Source organism: Chamaea fasciata, unplaced genomic scaffold (genome assembly GCF_029207755.1).
Source record: "Chamaea fasciata isolate MVZ Bird 193981 ecotype frontalis unplaced genomic scaffold, bChaFas1.0.hap1 SCAF_2, whole genome shotgun sequence".
NCBI lineage: Eukaryota > Metazoa > Chordata > Aves > Passeriformes > Sylviidae > Chamaea > Chamaea fasciata.
In genome coordinates this window covers 40452092-40474476 of record NW_027094087.1, presented here as the reverse complement: position 1 = coordinate 40474476, position 22385 = coordinate 40452092, and the positions used below count along the sequence as shown (strand labels likewise).

At 40.3% G+C, this 22385-nt stretch overlaps 2 protein-coding genes across 2 annotated transcripts; both read left to right on the top strand.

Annotated features, from left to right (window-relative positions):
• The first annotated feature begins 3996 nt into the window (after window positions 1-3996).
• Window positions 3997-10043, top strand: LOC136285912 (stromelysin-1-like). Its single transcript, XM_066177423.1, has 10 exons — window positions 3997-4101; window positions 4250-4494; window positions 4952-5100; window positions 5194-5325; window positions 6208-6369; window positions 6777-6996; window positions 7707-7840; window positions 8392-8551; window positions 9475-9578; window positions 9766-10043. The coding sequence occupies exons 1-10, from the start codon at window positions 3997-3999 to the stop codon at window positions 9864-9866; spliced, it is 1512 nt and encodes a 503-aa protein (XP_066033520.1). The 3' UTR covers window positions 9867-10043.
• Window positions 10044-15578: 5535 nt separating this feature from the next.
• Window positions 15579-22385, top strand: LOC136285911 (stromelysin-1-like). Its single transcript, XM_066177422.1, has 10 exons — window positions 15579-15686; window positions 16432-16673; window positions 16763-16911; window positions 17230-17355; window positions 17892-18050; window positions 18184-18340; window positions 19134-19267; window positions 19754-19913; window positions 21139-21239; window positions 22285-22385. Exons 1-10 carry the CDS (start codon window positions 15579-15581, stop codon window positions 22383-22385), a joined length of 1437 nt encoding a protein of 478 aa, XP_066033519.1.

Sequence of the window (22385 nt, the reverse complement as noted above, 5' to 3'; positions counted from 1 at the left end):
ATGACATGCATCTTAAGAAACTTGTTTATATACAAAATACAAGTACGGAAGTGATTTCAGCTTTGTTATTGCTGATAATACTCAAGGATACCCACATCAAAAATCTCTAAATTCCTGTTTAATTAAGATCACTATTGAGTCTACCTCTATATGCCATGTCTCAGTTTCCAATGGAACCTGGACAAAATTCTAAGATGAAGTAGAAAGGTGACAGTTACTATTACTATTAGAAGCTGTATATTAGAAAAGCAGGATGAAGAGATTCCACTGATAAATCGAAGTATATGGATATACAGGCAAAATCACGGAATTCAAGTCAATACGTGTTTCAGGCTCAGTTTCAACTCTCAAAATAGTGTCTTGCAGGAAGAGATTCGTTTTCAGTAAATGTTTCATTTTCAGTAAATGTTTCATTTTCAGTATTTTCTGATTTTTCTGAGACTTTTAATAGCAGACCTACCTTCTTTCATGCCACAAAATTTTCTGCTTGCCTACCTCCTGCAATCACTTACGTGCTATTATCCAGCTGTTATTTATTACAGACTGGCTCATATAATGATGTAAAGGGCTTGTGTCTTTTCCTGTTCAGTTATTGTTCCTCAAGTCCCAGATTCTCTTTATATGAATTTATCTGCCAATTCCGTTCAAGTGAAAGAAACCAGCAGCTTCTTCCATGTCCAGGCATGTCCAAGACCTTCATAACACATCCTGCTTCTTTGGCACAAGTAGGTTAAAGAGAGAGAGTTTAGAAACAGTGACAGTGAAGGGGAGATGGAAAAGAAGAATCTACAGATCCTTCTTAAAAGTTTACGAGGTGAAATCAGAGTGTGCGTTAAGTGAAATCATAGTGTGTGTCAGTTCAAGCTTCCTTTGACTTAATTCGCTGTTGTTTATGGAATTAATGACAATTGTTTATATGACTATGTTAAGTATCCTTCCACATCTTTCTGTAAGTCAAAAGTGCCAAGCAGAATTGGAATGACATTTCTGGATGGAATCTCAAGATTAAAAAAAAAAAAAGAAATGGCAAAATTCCCAGGTAGAATTTTGACAAATCCACTAAAAACCCTGGCACTTGGACTAAACCCCACAGGATAATACAAATACACTAGAGGACAAACAGTTCTGTGGTGGAGGAAAACTAGCCTTGATGTTGGCAGGCTTTTGGTGAAATCCTCTGTTCTACTGCAGAGGTCTTCCTGGGAAAGCACCCACTCTTGTCCCTGAGTGTGTGGTTAACTGCTGGCGATAGGGGTTGAATGAGAGTGAGTGCTGATGAGCTGATGGAAGAAATGAGCAGTATTCCTGGATCTATTCTGGCTGCTTTGCTGCTGCATAAGCTGGCAAGCCACCCCTGACGTCTACATGGTCTCCAACCCAGCTGAAGGACAACAAGTGACTTCAGGGCACAGGGGAGATCAGCTTCCCAGGACTGCATGGGAATAGCAGCATCTCCTTACCTATGGGACCAAGGCATGAAACAGGCATCTGACCTGCTTCATGCCTTGTCAAGGGTTAGATGATTCTGGGCACCCCTTAAGGAGAACTCATCAACTGATTGACCTAGGCAAGGGTGTCACGAGAGGTATCAGCTCAGCTCACTCCATTCAAATTCGAGCTGCATCTTTGCCCATAAACCTTCACTGTGTTCCCTGGCAATGTAATTTTCAAACACTTTAAACTTCTGATTAAAGCCACAGCATGGCTCACATTTTTATCCTGCAATACTTAAATCCAGGGTTGAATACCCATGTTAGTTTGAATACTAAGACTGCTGTCTCGGGGTTCAGCATAAGAAGGCAAGTGAACTCTTGGATCCACATGTCGGTATCACACTTGCTCACACATCTCAGAGCCATGCAGACTCTCAGCAGTGAATTTGCATCACTCATGCGGCCAAGCACAAGGCAAGATACAGCTCTTCCTCACAGCGCTCACCAGCCACTCCATAAATTTCAGCTCAAGCACACAGGCAGCAGGATCTGGAAGGGGAAACCAACAGCTGGAGCTGTAATATGCCTATTGTCAGCCATGCAAAAGTCACTGAGAAAGAAAAGCTTCCTAAACATCCAAAAGGCTCACTAAAATGTTTGCCAACTGGGTGTGCTGCATCTCATGCTCTGACTGCTTTGCCCCTGGGCGGAGCAAACAGGGTGTTTACAAAACATTCAGCTGAAAGCAGAGGATAAGTGCCATATGCAAGCTGTTGCTGCCAGGTGCAGAGATACAAAACAGTTTTTTAAATGTCCTGCTTTGTGTCTGGATTTCTGTGTGGAAATGCAAACATCATACTCTACAATTGCAGTTTAGGAGCTCTTCCATAACTAGCAGAGACAAACCCTGCTGCTGCCGAAAGAGAGGTCCTAGCCTCCCATCATTCCTGGCTGCCTTCCTGCACCCCTATTCCCATCCATGACATCCCACCCCTCCTTCACGGAGGCTCTTCTCACTCCTTAGGGTGCCAGTGCATTTGCTAACTTCAGCAGCAAATTATTTTTAGTGAGGTTAGGGTTATATTTCTGGGCTGTTTCCTGTAGCTTCAACCCTCTGAATTGGTTTATTAAGGACACACTTGGTATCAGAAGGGCACAGGAAAACAGAAGAATGCTGGCCATGTTGGGAGGAGCATGAGGACCTTGTAACAGCAGCAGTAGGCTATTGGCAAAGCCATTCTCATCCTGCTGCAGCCTTAGCCATAAACATTTGTACCACTTCTCTCAGTGGTTCAGGGACCTGGGCTCTGACCTGGGTCACACACACAATGTGACCTGACTGTTCAACTCCAGTTTCCTTTGGAAGGAGGCCATGCCTTTCCCCAGGCCACCTTGCAGACTGCAGAGCTCAGCTGCTGTGGTGCTAGGATTGTTTTTATGAAGTCTCCAATATGTTTTTTCTCACCGGAGAAGTGGTTCCTGTTTTCTTATTTTTCTCATGTTCAAAAAGAAGTGGATTATTTTTAGCTCATGTTTCTCCTTTTGAAGTTGCATGTGGGTATTAAGTCAACACAGAAGAATTTTGCTTCCAAAGATGGATGTCTCGGAAATGACAGTCAACAGACATACGAGTGACAGTAGTTCTGCAATCCCTCCATAAAGTGAAGTGAACCATTCTCAGAAAAGGACACAGGAACTGAAAATAGGACTTCTGTCAAACTGGAAAACTTTGAATCTAGGGCACAAATCCTCATCACCCTCCATCTGAGGTTGGAGAAGTTTATGAAAAGGTTCTGCTGAAAACCCTTTATCCCAAAGTTGCTTGTAGTTTTGTAGGGCAATTTCTGCCATTTCTTCTTTGGTTATGAAACCACCCTTGGCTAATGCAGACCAGGATATATGATCTGGGGTGCTCTACTGAGACTTTTACTTAGTGGTGTGAGGAAGAATGGAGATAAGGCCGTGGATCCATGATTACATGGGCCAGGTAGCAGCACAAATAATGATTCTGGAACAATGCTGACCTGTCAGGTTCAAGAAAAGAGAAACTAGTTTTTTGTATAATTGGCTATGTCACTAAAATTATCAGGTACAAGATGGGCTAAAGGAAGGGGTTCTTTCCTGGCATGCTGAGATCAGGCATGCCAGCCACACTGAGAAAACTGAAGGCAGATTCTGGAGGTCCCTTCTCAAGTACTGTGAGGAATAACAGATTGTTGGCCTTCACAAAGAGACAGGTTACTTCAGCACCTCTGAAAAATGGGGTAGTTTTTCTCCAGCCCACAGTAGGAATGAAGAAAAAATCAACACACTGTCCGATAATATGATTGCGAAATCAGGGGATTTTGAGCAAGGTAAACTGTCGTGTGCTTGCTTGCTTCTAAATCCAAGTTTGTTTTCTCTCTTTCTGTGGAAAATCAGAGGATGTTATAAGCTGAGTCATACCATTATTGACTTTAGCAAGCACAGCGCTGATATAAATAGTGGAACACTGGTGAATCTTAGACAGAGGAAAAAAAGATTGAGAGGTCTTCTAGCAAGGGCTGGTAGGACAGAGACAAAGATGAAAACAAAGATCCTTCTTTACCTAGAGTTACTGTATGTTATATGCTCCTCTGCTTTTCCAGTGGCTCCAGAAAAGGAAAAAGAAGATATGCAGTTTGCTAAGGTAAGGACTACAGACAGAACTGATGAAATAATTTATTGAGAAAATTAACAGGGTGATGTATTAGCAATGTAGAATATTTTATAACCAGATCTCTGCATTTGTAAAGAAAGTTTTGTATTCTAAACTGTTGCTTTTTCTTCCCTGTCAGAAATATCTTGAAAACTTCTATGATTTTAAAGAAGAGAAACATTCCCTGTTTAAAGCAAAGGACCTCAGCCACATGGCTGACAAAATACGAGAGATGCAGTCATTCTTTGGGCTGGAGATGACTGGGGAGCTGAATCAGAAGACGCTGGACATGATGAAGCAGCCTAGATGTGGAATACCAGACGTCCGTTCATACAGCACCTTCCCACACAGCCCCACGTGGAAGAAAGAAGATGTGACCTATCGGTAACATACACTAAAACATATTGTTCTCCACACCACTGGGAAGCTGTGTGAATGCTAGGCAGAAGTAATGTCTACAGGTTCTTTACTATTTATTTCTGTCCTCCTCCATACAAAAGCTCCATTCAGGATGAAGGGGACAGGAATGTGGGGACTATTCAGGCTTCGAAATAGTGATGGGAATAGCAAAATAGGAGTTTACATTAGTTAACTAATAGCCTACAAAATAATATACTCAGTGGATAGAAGGAATACAACTGAGTATATGTTAGGGTGTCTGAAAGACATGAAAGTAAACTGTGAAATCGTCATCTGTTATGTAATAAAAATATTTTGAAAATAAACCACTTGAGACATGTAAATAATTGTAACAACTGAACAAAATATTTGACCTAGATACCATGTGTCCCAGTCACATGTGATCTGTTTGCTTCTAATTCCTTTTGTCTTTTATTCACAGGATTTTGAACTACACTCCAGACATGCTGCAAGCTGATGTTGATGAAGCAATTGCAAGAGCCTTCCAGCTCTGGAGCAGTGTCACCCCTCTGAGATTCACCAGGGTCTATGGCGGTCAAGCAGATATAATGATTTCCTTTGCAGCTGGATGTAAGGAGACTCTATTGCCATGGAATCATAGTATTGGTCCCTTTTTCTTACCAAGATAATGAAACGCATTCATTTTTTCCCCCTTATTTTTAGTTCACGGTGACTTCTATTCCTTTGATGGTCCAGGAGGAACTCTGGCTCATGCCTACCCCCCTGGCAGTGGGATAGGAGGAGATGCCCATTTTGATGAAGATGAAAACTGGACCAAATTTACTACCTATAGTGGTAGGCAAACTTAAATATTGTGTTGACTGGTATTTTATTAGAAAGTGTTGTCTTCAAGATACTGAAAAGTCACATATCCAGTGGCAGTAGTTCCAGTATTTAGAGATGTAAAATGTCAGCATAATTTAGTAAAACAGTTCTGCATATTTTGGTCTGGGATGCAGTCACAACAGTCCCTTGAAATTAATGCAGACTGTAGGTACAGCTCCAATGAAGGAAATTAAGTCAGCATGGAATAGCAATGTTGGGTAATCATGGCGTCAAAAGACAGGGAATTTTCACCCTTGGATAATGACCTTAAAAGTCATAATATAAACTCTCACATTTGTTTGGCTGGTTGGTTGGTTCTTTGCCTAGGTTTGGGGTTTTTTTGGGTTTAAAGTGATGTACATCTTTAACTTCTAGAAAGGAAAAATCTTTGAATTTATTGGTGAATAAAATTAAATATAACAGTGAAATGTTCTGTTTTCCAGCAGTGTCCAGGGATTACGTTACGTGTTAGTGGTTTTGTGAGGTAGTTACCAGGCAAATTCTATGACATTTACTCTTCCCAAAATATGGTCAGGTGACTAAAAGCTTCTCACCTGCTTTTCAATTGTTATTGATATTAAAGAAATCTTGATTCTTTATTGCAATTGGAAAATTTCTGCAACATGGGCAAAAACTATTCCCAGAGTGGTTTTCCAGTGAGAAATCACTGCCCATAATTCAAAACTCATTTCTTCTCCAGCAGGCCAAAGAGCTCTTACTTGGACATAGTTAGATTCTGACATTTCTTTAAGACTGTGAATGATGCATCTCACATGATAGAATGGCGCCTGCATCCTGCTGTCATGCAAAAAATTTATTTAGCTTCTGTTCTTTGTGCTGGATCCTTTTTAGGGTACAACTTATTTCTCGTTGCTGCTCATGAGTTGGGCCACTCACTGGGTCTCAGTCATTCCAACGTTTTCGGTGCTTTGATGTATCCTATATATATGGCCGTGGATACAAGGAACTACCAGCTTCATCAGGATGACATTGATGGCATTCAAGCCCTCTATGGTAAGCAAGAAGCATGATTTTCTGGTGAATGGTGGATAATAATTTATAATTAATTTTACCCAACAGGTAAAATGTACTGAACTTCTTACTACAAGATACTGAGGTTTAATTTCCTGCTATTATATTTGGGCAAACCTCTTGAGGTTTTTATGGCTAACTGTCCACACTGCAAAATGGAATCTTGTAGACTGTATTAACTCCAGTTAGTCAAAAGATCCAAGAGCCTTTCCCCAATGACACCAGAGGAACAGGCCATGTCTGTAGCATTAAACCCTCTTATCTTCCACAAAAGGGTGGTTATGTGCACAGCTGCCTAGACATTTGACTTCACATGGTACAGCCTGAAATGCTGTGACATGAACTGCTCTGATCCACCTTCCAATCCCACACTTTTTTATTTTTCAAAGGACCCCCCAAGGAATCTGAGGCACTTCCAACAAAAGCTTTTCCTCCACAAGAGCCAACTGAAATGGTACCTGCAGAAGTACCAACTCCAATGTCCCCCAGGGAAGAACCAACAGAAATGACACCCTCCAAGCCACCCCAAAGACCAGATGACTGTGATCCTCACCTGACTTTTGATGCTATCACTACTCTTCGTGGGGAAACGCTGTTCTTCAAAGGCAGGTGAGTGCTTTTATTTCCAGCAACATCTTTTTGTGAGACTCACAAAGGCAAAGCATAAAGTTCAGTGCATAAAGTTCAGTTCAAGGAATTTATCCTCTCTTGGTTACAAAGGAAAATATTTCTTTCTGTAAGTGTTAAGGCAACTTTGAAAAATTTTACTAGCCCACTTGGGCTAGGTGAGTAACACAGTTTACTGACAAGCGAGTATCATGTTTAATCCATCATACATCATTATCCATGTCTACTAAAATTGTGCAAGGCTGAATAATTCCAGTGTGGCTCCTCAGCCTGCAGATGCTTCACACGCAGCATGGTTCTCATCGCACCATCTTGTGTGTGGGCCAGGGAGCTGTGGAAAATGTCACTGGTGACTTTTAGCATCACTCTGAACTAGGATTCTGTGCTTGACCAACTGCCCAGTAATGTCTAGGGGGAGCCCCTGCTGTTACAGGGTGTCCTTGTTTGGGGCATGCTCTGATACTGTGCTGTGATGTGTTGTTTGCTGGGCACATCCAGCCTGGTGAGAGCAAACAGCAGGTCTTGCTCAGCAGGGCACAGTGAAGGGCTGCGCCCCAAAAGGGGAGGTATCTCTGCCTCACAGGGAGCACTGCCTCCAGCATCCAGACAGTAGGATTTAAAGTACATTTATTGGCCCTTGATCTCCTAATGAAGTACAGACAATGAAGCACTGCTGGTTTTGTTCCTATCAGCTATGTCTGGCGCAAAAGTCCATATTTCTCAGAAATTGAGCACGACACTATCTCCTCCTTCTGGCCGTCACTGATAGCTGGCTTTGATGCTGCGTATGAGGTTGACAAGAGGGATCGAGTGCTATTTTTTAAAGGTACTTCTCTTACATCTCCATCAGTTTTTTATGCATACATGAAGTTATAGCAATACTGCTACTGTCATTTAATCATAATGGAAGGAATATTATGCTAATATTCACATTAATACTAGTACTACCACTAATAGAGGACATTCTTAATATTTAAATCCATTTAAATTTTGCAAATTATGTTACTGCTATTAACTAATGCTGCTTCACAATGGTCCTATACAGACTTCCTTTGGTTACTGAGAGGGAAGACCATAGCTGAGACAAAATTGATAGCTACATTACATTATCTAAATACATTTTTAAAGATGACAAACACACCTAAAAAATATATTGATTTTTAATTATTTAGTATATAGTAGTCTTAAAGACTATAAGAAATAGAAAATCCAACAGCTGTGAGATATTCAAACTTCTGTGCTCCCTAAGTGGGTAATGCTTTCAGCTGGACACCTGTGCTGTTTGGTGGCATTTACTACACAGAAAGGAGTGGGGCTTTGACAAAAAGGAGATCAGACTCCTCAAGAATCCTTACAACTTTTTCTGTTTTCCTGTAGATGACCAGTACTGGGCTGTCAGTGGCTACAGGATAGAGTCAGGGTTCCCCAAGCTCATTCAGAACCTGGGCTTCCCCACCAGTGTCAGGAAAATCGATGCAGCAGTCCATGACCAAAGTACCAAGAGAACCTATTTCTTTGTTGGCAACAGGTACTGGAGGTAAGTTTCTTCTCTCTTTTGTTCAAGAGATTATCAAAACAGCTTTTTTTAATCAAGTGATACAATTATATGTACAGGAAGTTCACGTCCTCTTTTTGTCAGCCTTCACAGTTGCTAAAAGCTGAAACTCAATTACTCAGGTCTTTTCATAAAACAAAGTCTGTTACACCTGAGTGTTCAGTTATTCTTACCAGGCTGTGACTAAGGGGCAAATGAGTTTTGTTTATTCATTAAGAAGCAGTGTGAGCTAGTATAAATATATAATATGTTATAATTTGTATAAAAATGTAAATCGAGTAGACTTTGTCCTCATGTCAGGTATTGATTCAGTAGTTACTTAGAAGCAGAAATGCTCTGTGAAATTTTTAAATGGCAAATCAAGAAAGTTATAGAAGGAGATAAAAATATTTTAATATTAGAATTTAATATTAAAATTAATTTAAATTTTAAAATTATTATTAAAATTTAATACTAAAAAAATTCACGTCTTAAGAAACAGTTCAGCTAAGCAGTTATCTTAGCCTAATAATTAGTCAGTAACACTATCTTGAAAGAGTGTTATTGCACCTGAAGTTTGAATTTCTCTTATGGGGTCACTTCATACATTGTGTGTTGTAAAATTAAAATAATTATGTTTGAACAAGGATTTAAGATTATTATTCAGTATGAGCCCTGTTCAGCCTTATTGTCAGTCTCAGGGAATGAAAGTAAAGGTTCTAATCTGATATTCTGAAAACAGACTTACCTAGGCTACTAAAGATGTAAATATTCACACAGCCAGGATTTATAGAGTTCTATGAGGTGACAGATCCCAGGTGCTGGATTTTCAACTGACCGTAGGCATATTTTGTAAAAAATCCATCTGGTTTCAACGTTGAATGTCACATGCTTATTTTCTGCTTCCATGCAATTTCTTTATTTAGTTTCAATGAAAACACCCAATCAATGGAAAGAGGCTATCCAAGAAAAATAGCTGCTGACTTCCAAGGCATCGGCCATCCAGTTGATGCTGCCCTTCAGAAAAATGGTAAATTAATTAGAATGTAATTTTTTAAAACCCCAAAGACCACCTATCAAAGCCAAAAAATTATGTTTCAATACATATATTAAATTTTTGGTTTTTCTTTTCAACTCACATAAGGAAAGAGTGAGCATGTAACCATAGGTATATAAAAATGAAATATTAATTTGTCAAATTTTTTTTCTAATTCTAGGATATTTCTACTTTTTCCATGGATCAAGCCAGTATGAAGTTGACATCAAGAGAAAGAAACTCATCCGTATAATGAAAAGCAACAGCTGGTTTAATTGCTAGAAATATTAAGTGATGCTGCAGAAGTATATTTGTGCCAGAAAGTTTTTCATGTTTCTTGATTTTTAACAGTATTATTCAGCTGTTCCTGTGCATCTGAGTCTGAAATGATGGCCTTTGGCAATTCTAATTTAAAACCTTAAAGTGTAAAACCTAATGTACAGTTTTAATTTATTTTGTTCTCCAACTATTTATTAATCAAGTTGTTTTTGAGTAATAAAGTATTTTGCTTCAGTTTAGCAATTCTTCTGTTCTGATTCAATCCACTGGAGACAAGGCACCTCCTACAACCACACATAAGCCAGAATGGCACAAGGACCCATCAGCATTTTCAGCAGGGCTCAGTGACTGTGGGGCTAAAGTCAAAGAAAAGTAGAGGGGCAGTCCTTGCAAGCAGTTAGAAAGTACCCAGGTGACAAAGGAGGGAAACAAGACACTCAGGAGCAATGTAAGGGAGGCATAAAAGGTAAGAGGACATCCTACACAAGAGTGTGTGAAGGGAGAGACTGGAGTCTATGTCCTCACCTGCCATGACCCCTGGCACAGGGCACAGGGCACAGGGGTCAGGGTAGGGTTGGGGACATGGTAGTGGGCTGAGAGGACCGGTGCACCAGTGCCACTGAGGATGGTTTTAATGGATAGAGTCATTGGTACAGCAGGACATGAGCAACCAGAGAGAAGGGTTAGTGTCCAGTTTGGGGATGGAGGTAGTATGCAGGCAGGATGGGAGGTAATGGAGATATGATCACAGGGTCACAGGGAGTCAGTGGATTAGCCCTCCTGAACTATAACCATGTGCCATGGAAAAGGAGTGAAGGCTGGCAGTCCACCTCACTATGCTCAGTAACAAACCAGAAACAAGAACCATTTCCCAGAGCAAATAGACCAAAATGATAAGAGAAAAAAAGCCAAGGGTTTTTATCTAACTACCACAGATGAATCCTCCAGAGGAGGAGTGGCGAGACACAGAAAAGCACATCTGCTTCTTCCATGCTCCTTTTCTGGGTCCCTCTCAGAGGGCAATAGCTCAGTGAATTTAAACACTCCTAAGGCTGAAAGACAGTTTGGCTGTAGTCCATCCTCTCTTTGAAGGGACTTGATCCCATCTTTTACAACATTGCTCTGATGATGTGATTGCACAAGGAAGTTGACTCTTTCTCTATTGTAATTACTCTTCCCCTAGTGGAATTGGAAAAGGCAAAAGAGAGGGTGGGAATAGCTGACAAGGACAGCATTCCAGCTACCACAGCTCAAATCCATTTGGCAGAGGTAAGATTTGTTCCTGGTTTTCTGCACAGGGCAGTTGCCTCAGGCATGTGATCAAAGCCATACTACCACCTGTCCCCTCATCCATCAGGGCCAGAGGAGCATCAGGCCATTTGTCTCCCAATGCACCCACCAGCCCGACTTCCCACTGTGTTCACAGACAAAATCAAAGAAAGGCAGTAGAGATGATGCTGGGTTGGATTGGGCTTTCAGCCACCTGGTATAGTGGAAAGTGTCCCAGCCTGTCACAGGTGGGCTGGAACTGGGTTATGCTTAAGGTCCTTTCTACCCCAATTCTATAATTTTATGATCTTGGAATATCTCATCTCTGCCATGTTCTCCTCATGCATGTTTTGTGCCATGCTAGATATGCTCTAAGTACCTCTCTACGTCCAGGTTTAAAAACAACCTACATTACAAAACAGGCCATGTCTTAAAAGTTACTTTTCACTTTAACAACAGTCCCTTACTGTTGTGTCAAGTAGGGACACAACAGCTCAGCATTGCCTCAAGGGCAGTGGTTCACCATGGTGAAGTCATGGACTGAGAAGTGCCTGAGCTCACCTGGCAGGAGTCCAGGCAGGGCAGAGGCACAGGAAAACTGATGTTGCCCCAACATCTCCCAGAGTCTTTCTCAATAGCTCTTGCTCTGTACATAGCCTATCCTGAACAAACTTCAGTCCGAGGACTTCAGATGCCTCTAGGCTTGTGCGTACTATTTGTGTTTAAGTAATGGAGTTAATTCCCTCTGTTTTTAAAAATTCCTACATACTTTGATATCTTAAATAGATGTCTTCTTGTATGTGAAGGCTACTTTCAGAAATCAGACCTTTAGGCTCTGGTTGCTGACTGAGACTTGAAAATGGTTGAGGAGGAACCAGAGGGAGCATTTCAACAACAGTGAAGCAGAACACTGTTGATGTTTACAATGACTCACATTAGGTTAAAGTATTTCTCCTGCATAAGATTTGTACTACTTTTTTAGTTATGGCATCTAGTAAACAGTGAAATTAAAATACTCCCTCCACCTTTGGGTATTAATTAGCTCAAACTCACAATATCTGAAAAATGAGTGATACTTACTTAGCTGTGAAGAAAAAATGTAGCAAGTGTAGCCTGGAGGAGAAATGGATGACAACACGCTATGGGTTTCACATAGACAAGGGGACTAGTGAAATGTGTTAATCACGGAATTTCTATCTGTATTTCTGCTTCGTTAATTTCTTAAATTTTGAAATGAAACAACACTACTTTCATTTTGGGAAAAGCAATGAAATTCCTGGCAAATGAAAGATGTAGCTCAGATGACGTTGGAAACTTCAGAAGCAGGAATGCTGGAGCTGCCTGTTCTATACTCAGTGAACAAGAGAAGGTTTCTTGTAACCATGATTTTGTTATAACTCATAAATTATTGTGGGAATTAAAGGTCTTTTGGTCGCCAGCAGGGGAAATTTATCCATAAACGTAATTCCAAGTACTTGTCGTGTATGAATAGGAACTTTCCTTGGAATCCAAGCGCAGACATGCAAATTAGAGTCACAAAATATAACCTGTTACATCTAAAATTCTTGACTGCACAACAGTTGACCTAGACCCAATCCCTTGCACATGAAATCTCAGGCAAAAGTCCCTTAATGACTTCACTGGCAGAGAGAAAGGGTGACCCGTGTGCAAGCTGACGAGAACTGGAACACTCAATGTTGCCAGGAAATCAGCATTACCGTTCTGGAGACCCACAACTGTTATATAAAAGCCAGAAGTAGGTCACACACTCATCTTTGTCAGCAATAGGATATTTTTGAGGCTTGGTTTGTGCTGCCAGGTCTGAGGGTTTGCAGCACAGCCAGGAAGGAGGTGCCAAAGGCACTGAATTAAGCAATGTTCATGGCAGCACAGGCTGAAGTTGCAGTTTTACAGCTCAGAAGTTTCCCCTGCACAGACCTGCTCTCCCAGGTTTTGGCCAGGGGTCCTGCACTGCTACAAGAGTTCAGCCTGGCCAGGACACTGAGGGTACATAAGGCAGCAGAGAGGAGAAGGTTCAAGGCCTGAGTAATTAAGCTCTTGGCTTTGCACAACCAGCCAACTTAGTTTCATCCTATTGAGGCTCTATGAGAGCCTCTTTCCTCTGTACTACATTTTTCATTAATTTTAAAATATATGAACTGTGAATTAGCAATAACCTTTGTGTTAAGGCTAATAATAATAATAGCAATAAACATATTTTATCTTGTGTTATACATCTTTGGGTGGGACTATGGGAATGCATCCAAGGCAGAAGATTAATTCCCGAAGAGGAAGAGATAAGGACAATCCTAGGAGCTTTCCCAGACAATTTTACAGATTGTAAAAAGGAGAACGTTGCAATTTTCACACTGACTTTGTTAAGCTAAAACCAGAGATTGGCATTATATATTGTATTACTTCTGGATAAAGTCACCTCAAAGAGCAACATCAAAGAAGGTCTCTGATAATGGAATTTTTTTTACAAAGCATATTCTAGGTGATTGATCTCTTGAGAGAAATGGGGAATAGTATCAAGAAAGTGAGAAAGAGGTTGACAGAATAGCAAAAGTATGTACTTGAGAAAGCTGATCGTCAGTCAACTATATAAATTTCATTAATACCTTCCTAGATGGTTTTGATCCCTTTTAGTAGACTTCTCATTAGAGAGAAAGATGAGTTATGAAAATTTAAGACTTATGAGCTCTAAAGTTCTTCCTTCCAGTACACATGGAGACATTGAGGGAAGGGAAGAAAGAATTGGAAGGCTGTAAGGGGCTGTAAGTACCAGAAGCTATTTCTGCAGAGGGGTGCTGTTGATGTGTAAACATCACAGGAGAACTCTGCGCCAACTTTTGGATTCATCTCACCCACTCTGGTACACCTCAAATTGGAGTCATTACCAAAAGCACCCTCAGGGGACTGCTTCCCCTTGGCTCAGCTGGTCCATTTCTGGGTCATTCCCTGTCCATCTCCTTCCAGGACTAGGGAGGGGTTTTCTCCCTAAAGGAAATGCCTCAGGTAGATGTCTACTCTTAGGGTAGGAGTTCAGTCCTCAGTGACCAGATAACCCTTGTGGAGTCTCACCAGCCTTGCCTTGCTCTTTCAGCTGCCCAGACCTAGCAATCCCTCATGTCCTGCCTGTGGATGGTCACAGGCATGCTGTGCTCTGGGGTTCCTTCTGGTACCAGCACAGTGCTCTTCAGCAGGAGATAATTTCAGCTAATACCTCAAGTGTACAATTTATTTATAAACTCTCACATCTCTATTATCCTGGCAGCTCTGTGGAAGGGGGTTTATCTCTTTGCACATTCAAAGTCTTACCTGCTCCTCAGAGCTGCAGGCTTGCCCAGAATCCTGTGTAAGCCCCACACAGAAGTCTCGAATACGTAAGGCTGTCTTTAATGGCAGCAGATATCTCTCTTCAGGACTCCCATCCCCACAGCTTTGTCCTCATTTGTGGCAGTGCACGGAGGGTGTGATTGGGCATGGAGGAAAAGTGGACCCAATCTAGAGTGGGCCAGCTGTTGAATCTCAGCAGTTCTTATCACCAATAGCAGAAACGTAGGACAGAGCAACCTCTCTCTGGCAAGGACAGCCATCAAAGAGTTTGATTCATAAAATCTCAGTGCTTTTTAAAACCTTTTAGTAAGTATCAAAGAAGGAGAACGTGAAATAAAGTCTTTGGGCAATTGTCTGAGGACAGTAGAAAAACTGCTGAATAAAACTACCATGAAACATCTTGGCTCAATTTTTACAATTTTTATATATGCTTAGAAAAGTGCTTTCATTTATTTGTGTTAATTTCACATTTTCCTGCAGAAAAAGAAGATTGTTTCATCCAAGTGCAAACTGTTTTGAAAAAATTGCATAAACCACACATTGCTTCATCAAGCAAGGACTTATAGCAGTGACAAGACTCTACCAAAGAGAAAGATGGTGGCATCATAATAGCCTCCAAAAGAAAAGATGTAAACCCCTCTGGAAAAAAATCCTAGAAAACTAATTTTCTGTTTGTAGTCTACAGTCCTGTAACATTCTGTGAATATTTATCCCTTTAGGCACTTCAACAACCATTCTGAAATCAATAGTATCTTTAAATGGAAAGCATTAAAGAGACATGCTTTAAGTTTTGGGGAGTAAGACTACATTTTAACAATTAAAAGGTTAATAAGGTCATTAAAAAGAACTACAGGTCTATTATCTTCTCATTAATCATATTTCCATGTTGCAAAACCTGCACAAGGGTGGAGCCGGATGAAAGACAGCACTGATTTGTTTTATGGTAAAACTCTTGTTTTGCATGTTCTGTTGCTAACTAGGCATTGTGAGAATCAATGAGTCAGGGATTGGAAAGCTTTATAGAGCAAAAAAAACCCAAAAAACTATATAAAGGTGAAGCAGTTGTGTGGCAGACTACAAAAAAGACTTATATAAAGGCTAGTGAAAATGAGAATGGGAAATCTCCCATTTCTCCTATTATCATGTGCAGCACTTTCTTGTGCTTTTCCTGCAAATACAAGGCAGACAAAGGAAGAAGGCACGGAGCTTATCCAGGTGAGGAAGGTAGAGAAGTTTAGCTACTGTTGTAGCATCCATGGCAGTCTGTGTAACTAGTACAGAGCAGCCAAAAAGCAAGAAGAATAAATAACTGTTTGAATATTTCTCAAAATGGATGTGTGATGATAAAGGCTACATAAGCACTATCTTATTTTACTTTTTAGAGATCAGTTAAATCCAACGATACATTCACTCAGTGTTAATTCTAAAAATAATTAAACTCCTGAGTCTGTCTAGGGTGGGTTTGTAGTTCAGGTGGAAATGTGGTTATTTACGTGACTTCTGACATTATGAAACACAACTCTTCATGGAGTAAGTATAGTATATTTTTCTGAAATATTACTGTCTATAATGTGGGCAAATGGGATACAACTACTGAAATTTTATACTCAGTTATGTATGTCAAATTACTTCCTCTAAAGGACTCTAGGTAACCTTGGGGGAATGGTAAGTGGAGGGTACATTATCAGAAAATAATATTTTAAACAAATGCTAATTTTGAATGTATTTTGATAACTACAAAATATTTATAGTGATAATACAATGTAAAAAACTACCATTAAGAGAGAAATATTCATATCGGCTTTAACAAACTATTATCCATGCTGACATAGAATAGAAAGAAAAGTAGCAAAGGCACATGCCTGAGTGGTGTTTGTTTAATGTCTTACAAGCTTTAAAAGCAAACATCAATGATTGTTCTAAGTCTTGGGTTTTGTTTGGTTTTTTTTTTTTTCATTAGAAGTACCTGGAAAATTACTATGGCTTTAAGAAAGATGGGGAATCTTTTGTTTGGAAAAATAATAATGCAATGACCCAAAAACTAAAAGAAATGCAGGAATTCTTTGGGCTGGAGGTGACAGGGAAAATGGATTCTGGCACTTTGGACTTGGTACAGAAACGCCGCTGTGGATTCCCTGATGTAGCCGGGTTTTCCGTCTTTGCAGGAGAACCAAAATGGACAAAACAAGTCCTGACATACAGGTAATCACAATGGAATTCTTCATGTCAAGACAGTGTGAAGTAGAGGGTGAGTGATAACAACACAACTTGTTCTCTCCTGCATTCTGAAGGATAGTAAACTACACACCAGACCTGCGCCCAGCAGATGTCAATGCAGCCATCAAAAAAGCACTAAGTGTTTGGAGCAGTGTGACCCCACTGAGATTCATCAAGAAGGACAGAGGTGATGCAGACATACTGATCTCCTTTGCAGCCAGAGGTAAATATCTATGCTACCATTATGAGTTATTGCCAAGTTACTGCCTATATGGAGCAGTTGACCTGGAGTGACTTCTCCCATACATAACACATGTGGAGATCAATGTCCAGTTGAACAAGCAGACAGAAAAATACAGTTCTTGCTTTAGGTGCTATGGTCACAACTCTTGACAGACTTTGGGGCAGGGCATAGAGGCAGATGAAGAGAAAGAGGAAGAAAATTTAGGGAGCTGCTGGTAGTTCACTGGATCTACCTGCTATGTGCTGCTCAGTGCGTGCATGACCCCCCAGTCAGCTGTGTTTGGGGTTTGCTCCTCAGGTCACAATGACTTCATCCCCTTTGATGGCCCAGGAGGCTCTCTTGCCCATGCCTATGCACCTGGCAAGGACTTGGGTGGAGATGCTCACTTTGATGAGGACGAAACGTGGACCAAAAGCACAGAGGGTAGGTAATTAAGTTCTCCTTCCCCAAGACCTTCCTGAAGCAAGTTGCACATGGAATCAAGGGTGCAGTGTCTGTCCCCTCTCTTCCTTAACAAGTGTTTAAATTGCCACTGATTTGAAGCAGCAAATGGTTTGCATAGCTATAAAAAGCCTCTGAGCCTCTGGTTTAAGAAGTTAAGGCCCCAGCTCAGCTTCTGCCATGCACTGCTGGGAGCTTTATTTGTAAGTGGGCCCCACTTCTTCCCACTCCTCAAACCGCTTCCTGCACAGTTACCTCACTTGTACTGGCCTGGGATCCTTCTTCCACACTGAATTCTGCAAGATCTACAGGCTATTTCCTTGCATTCTGCTGTAATGATTCCATTATTTTTACTTCTGGTCAGTATTTCATCTCCAAATGAATTTCCCACAAGAAGTTCATTTTCTTGGGCATGCAGTTCTGAAAGCTTCTGACCTACCTTATGCCCTTCATGTTATTCAGGACAAATAAAAAGACACAGCTCTCCTATTACGTGCTTTATTTGATGTTTTCAACAGGCACGAACCTGTTTTATGTTGCTGCCCATGAGTTCGGCCATTCACTGGGACTTTCCCATTCCAAAGACCCCAGTGCTCTGATGTATCCAGTTTACAGGAAATTTGACCCTTTGGTACTCCTTCATCAGGATGATATTACTGGCATACAGTACCTCTATGGTAATTCAGAATTTTTCATCAACTACTTCTTGTAATTTCAAAGACTTTGGATACTTTTCAATGACATTTTTGTGTACTGGATATACCTCAATGAGTTCACACTAGAATTTTTTCCATACACTGCTTCTCTTAGGATCATCTCCTAACACAAACAATGATCAAAGGGAATCTACTGAGATAAAAGACCCAACTGAGTCAAAAGATCCTGCACTGCCAAACAGCTGCAGTTCCAATTTAACGTTTGATGCTGTCACCACTTTCCGTGGAGAAATAATGTTCTTTAAAGACAAGTAAGTCAGCTTCTGAAAGTAAAATACCTGAGTGTCAGTTTTTAAATTATACCCTACAGCAGAGAAAAAAACACTTTAATTAGAATATCAGCCCTTTTAGACAGGAAGATAAGACAAGGAATCAGGAGAATAGATGGAAAACAAAAACAAAGAGGGTGATGGAGAAATGAAGAGAGATAACTGTAAAGAGGATGACCTTTGGAACAGGGGATGCTGTCAATAGGGTGGGGGAAAATGGCTCCTCTGCAAACACCAGCTCTTCTCACTTCAGGCTGTAAGGAATTTCCAAATGTTCAGCATCTGGGAGAGTTCAGCTTTGGCAAAACACATTACCAACCCTGGGACACTTCACACTCTCTTTGCTGTCCTTACTCTGAGAGAGCTGAGGGCTTACCAGCCCTGACAAAATACCTGCTTGTAGACAAAATACCCCTTGTAGTGAGGATTTAGTATGGCAATAAAAGGAAAGGAAAATTGGGCTTTTGTTACCAAAGTCTTACCGCATATCAGCCTTGTGAAACAGGTGTCTCTAAGATGCACTTCTGCGTAAGGGGAAATAAGTGTTTGGACAAAACAGCTCATCTGACCTATTCTAGATGTCTGCATCAAGAAGAGAGCAATCCCACCATGGAAATAACTGTCTTTAAGTTTAGAGGGAATGCTGTGTGACTAACTCTGGTACATAGCTGGGTTTAACCAGATAAATACTGGCCTGGTTGCCATGATGTGGTTTCATGCGTTAGTGTGTGTGAACATCCAATTTTATTTAAAACCTCTTCTATATTTACACAAGGCATATTTGGCGCAAACATCCAGCAGTCAGAACAACAGATTTTGAGTTGGTATCTTCATTCTGGCCACAGCTGCCACCTGGTGTCGATGCTGCGTATGAAATTCCTGAAAAAGATGAATTGGTCATTTTTAAAGGTAAAGTGTTGTCTTTTTACTTTTCCATGTTGTCTTCCCAAGTAGCCTAGAGAATTTGCATCTGAATTCAAAATCATTTAAGCTCTTTCTGTAGGATTCCACAATCCTGAATTTAGTCCAATAAACTGGTGTGCTTCAGTCACAGAAATAATAAAATTTTTGTCCAAATTAAAGAAAATCTATCTTGTTTTTGTTACTATCCACATTGAAAATTTTCCCTGCCAAGAAAAATGTCTTTACTTTTCTTCTGGGAAATTTTCTATTGAATTTAAGAGTGATACTAGCATTAGTATGAAGAAAGAATGGAATTTCAATTTTCAAAAAAATAATGTTAAGAACAATTCATTTTTTTGGACTCTAGAACTATTTTCAGTTATTTTGAAGTTCAGTGATTATTTTCAAGTGACCATCAGGTTTCATTAAAAAGATTGTGTCATTCCTAGAAGAAGATTCTCACAACATGTTGTTATCAACTTTTCTTAATAGGGAATGAATTCTGGGTTGTGAGAGGAGATACCATACTTCCTGGATACCCCCAAAAAATCTCTACACTGGGCTTTTCAAGGGATGTTACGAAAATTGATGCTGCTTTTCATAATGAAATTGAGGGGAAAACATATTACTTCATAGCAGACAAGTTTTGGAGGTAATATTTCCTGTGCTACTTTTCTAAATAGAAGCAAACATAAGCACATGATCAATATCCTGTCATGATTTAGGATGCATTAGTCAGACAGTTTTGGTGATCTCTTTCAGTGTCACAACTGGCTGAGAAAAAATACTTGAAAGAAAGTGGAACAGTACTTTTAGTTCTCCTTTTAGTTCATTTAACAGTTTATTTGTTTATTTGTTTGTTTGCTTTCATTTCACTGTCATGGTTAGAAAGCCATTGTATAGCTCCACAACTCATCTCAGGAAATCAGGCAGAAGTTCACTATCCACATATCAAATGTGTTTCTGTGGAGTAAAAAGGAGAATGTCCCCCACTTTCCAGTGACTAACAGATAATTTCATAAAGTTGATGATAAATGCCATGTACTGCAAAGAATTATCTGCCGTGCATGGTTATTATTTATTTCTTTTCAATCCCATCCCTACTGCTCAAGTTTGTCTTACAGGACATAGATTTCTAACAGCCGAAGGAGGTGCTCCCATAATGGAAGCAGTAAATAACCTGAATTATTTTAGATGAACAAAACTTAGAGTGATTATAGAGTAATTATTCAGCCACATATCTGTACTTTAAGCAGAAGATCAGACTTCCACATTTTAGGTCAAGCTCTCGTAACTTGAATGATGAAGAGTTTGATCATTAATTCTCCTGCTAAGCAAATTATAGAAGGAAAAAAGCTTTCACAAGCCTTCTTGTTCCAGCACTGATAAATAAACTGCACTTCACCAAAAATGTAATAGCTCACCATAAGTACCTAAACTAAATGGACTTAAAATACTTTCTAACTTCAGAAAAAGACCAGATTTTTCCTGATAAACCTTTCTTACAGAGATATAACATGAAAGAAATCTTTTTATTATCTACTAACTATTGCTTCTTTAGGCATGATCTCTTAGGAAAAAAAAAAAAAAAAAAAAAAAAAAAAAAAAAAAAAAACACAAACCAAATAGCTCTATAGTGATGGTTCCAATATTAGTTACTCTTAGGTGGAGTAAATAGAAGTAATTCATTCAGAACAGCTAATAAAGTAATGATTAATTTATGGCAAATTGTGTCTCTTTCTACACTACCAAATGGCACTGAAAATCTTCAATGAACTTGGTTATCTGTTGATAGGTAGAAGATAATGAGCTGAGAGTTGTAATCATGAGTTGTTTGCAGGTTTCACTGACTCCTGTTTGTTTATATTGTTTCTCAGTTTTGATAGAAGAAGTCAGTCTATGGATAGGAAGCCATTACTGATAAGACATGTGTTTCCAGGAATTAATGGGAAGATTGATGCTGTTTTTCAACATGGAAGTGAGTAACGGTCCTTGCTAAAATCTAAATGAAATGCTCAATGTGATAGGGCTGAAAGTGCTTGGGCAGAGCCAGGTACTTCTACATGCTGCTCAGAACCCACAGGATGACCAACAAGACCCTGAAGCAGTCACATAACACTCCTTTGCTTCACTTTACCCTCTTGAAAAATGGTGATGGTACACCTTTTGTGACAGCTGCACATCTGAAAAGGCCAGCTCTAAGGGAGAGATGTATCTGTATTCATGCTGATGTGCACATCACACTATGAACACTCAACACAGTGGCATCTCAACAACATAAGGTATACCTATCACATCCTGGCCCTCAGACATAAAACAGTCAGTGCCAGCTCCTCCTGCAGGAGGGTGAATGTCACTTAGACAGGGAAATACTAGACTAGACTCAAGGATATATTCACGCTGCCACATGTCACAGCTTCCCAGTTACCTCCTTGCTCCTTATCTGCTGCTCATCCAAACCCATGCATGTTAATTGTATCATAGCAAACCTTACTTGCTCCTAAATGAGTCTCGCACTGAGAGACCTCACTCCCAAGAGGGCAATGTGGATGTGACTGGCCCAGGCTGGGCCTCTCCTTCCCTGTATAGAATCTGGCAGCACCCATCAAGCAAGTACCTGCTCCCACCTTGCTGTGCTCTGCCCGACACTCTGGTCTGTGCAGTACCTACCCACAGGTGGCTGGAAATGCACCCTCCTGGTGAGGTTCAGCACAGCTGCTGTGTAAAAGCAGATATTTTAAACTGAGGAAATGCACAGGCTACATCTTTTGTAGAGTGACCTTGTGGGGTTCATCAAGCATGTGATGGAGCACGTGCATGGCTGGTTTGCTGTGGAGTGTGTCTCCATGCTGCTGGGCCATGTTTTGCAGAGGTTACACCTGGGAGTAGATACTGTTGGCAGCATAATTGTATCCAAAGGTTGCTTTGAGCTCTTTGAGGATGTTGTTAAAGTGTACTAATCTTTATATCTGCAATACCATAATTAATTCGGGTTTGGTTTTCTGTTTGTTTTTTTTTCCTAGACTTCCTTTATTTCTTCAGTGGAAGAAAGCAATTTGAGTTTGACCCTGATAAAAAGAGAGTTGCACGCTTCTTAAAGACAAACTTTTGGTTTCCATGTTAA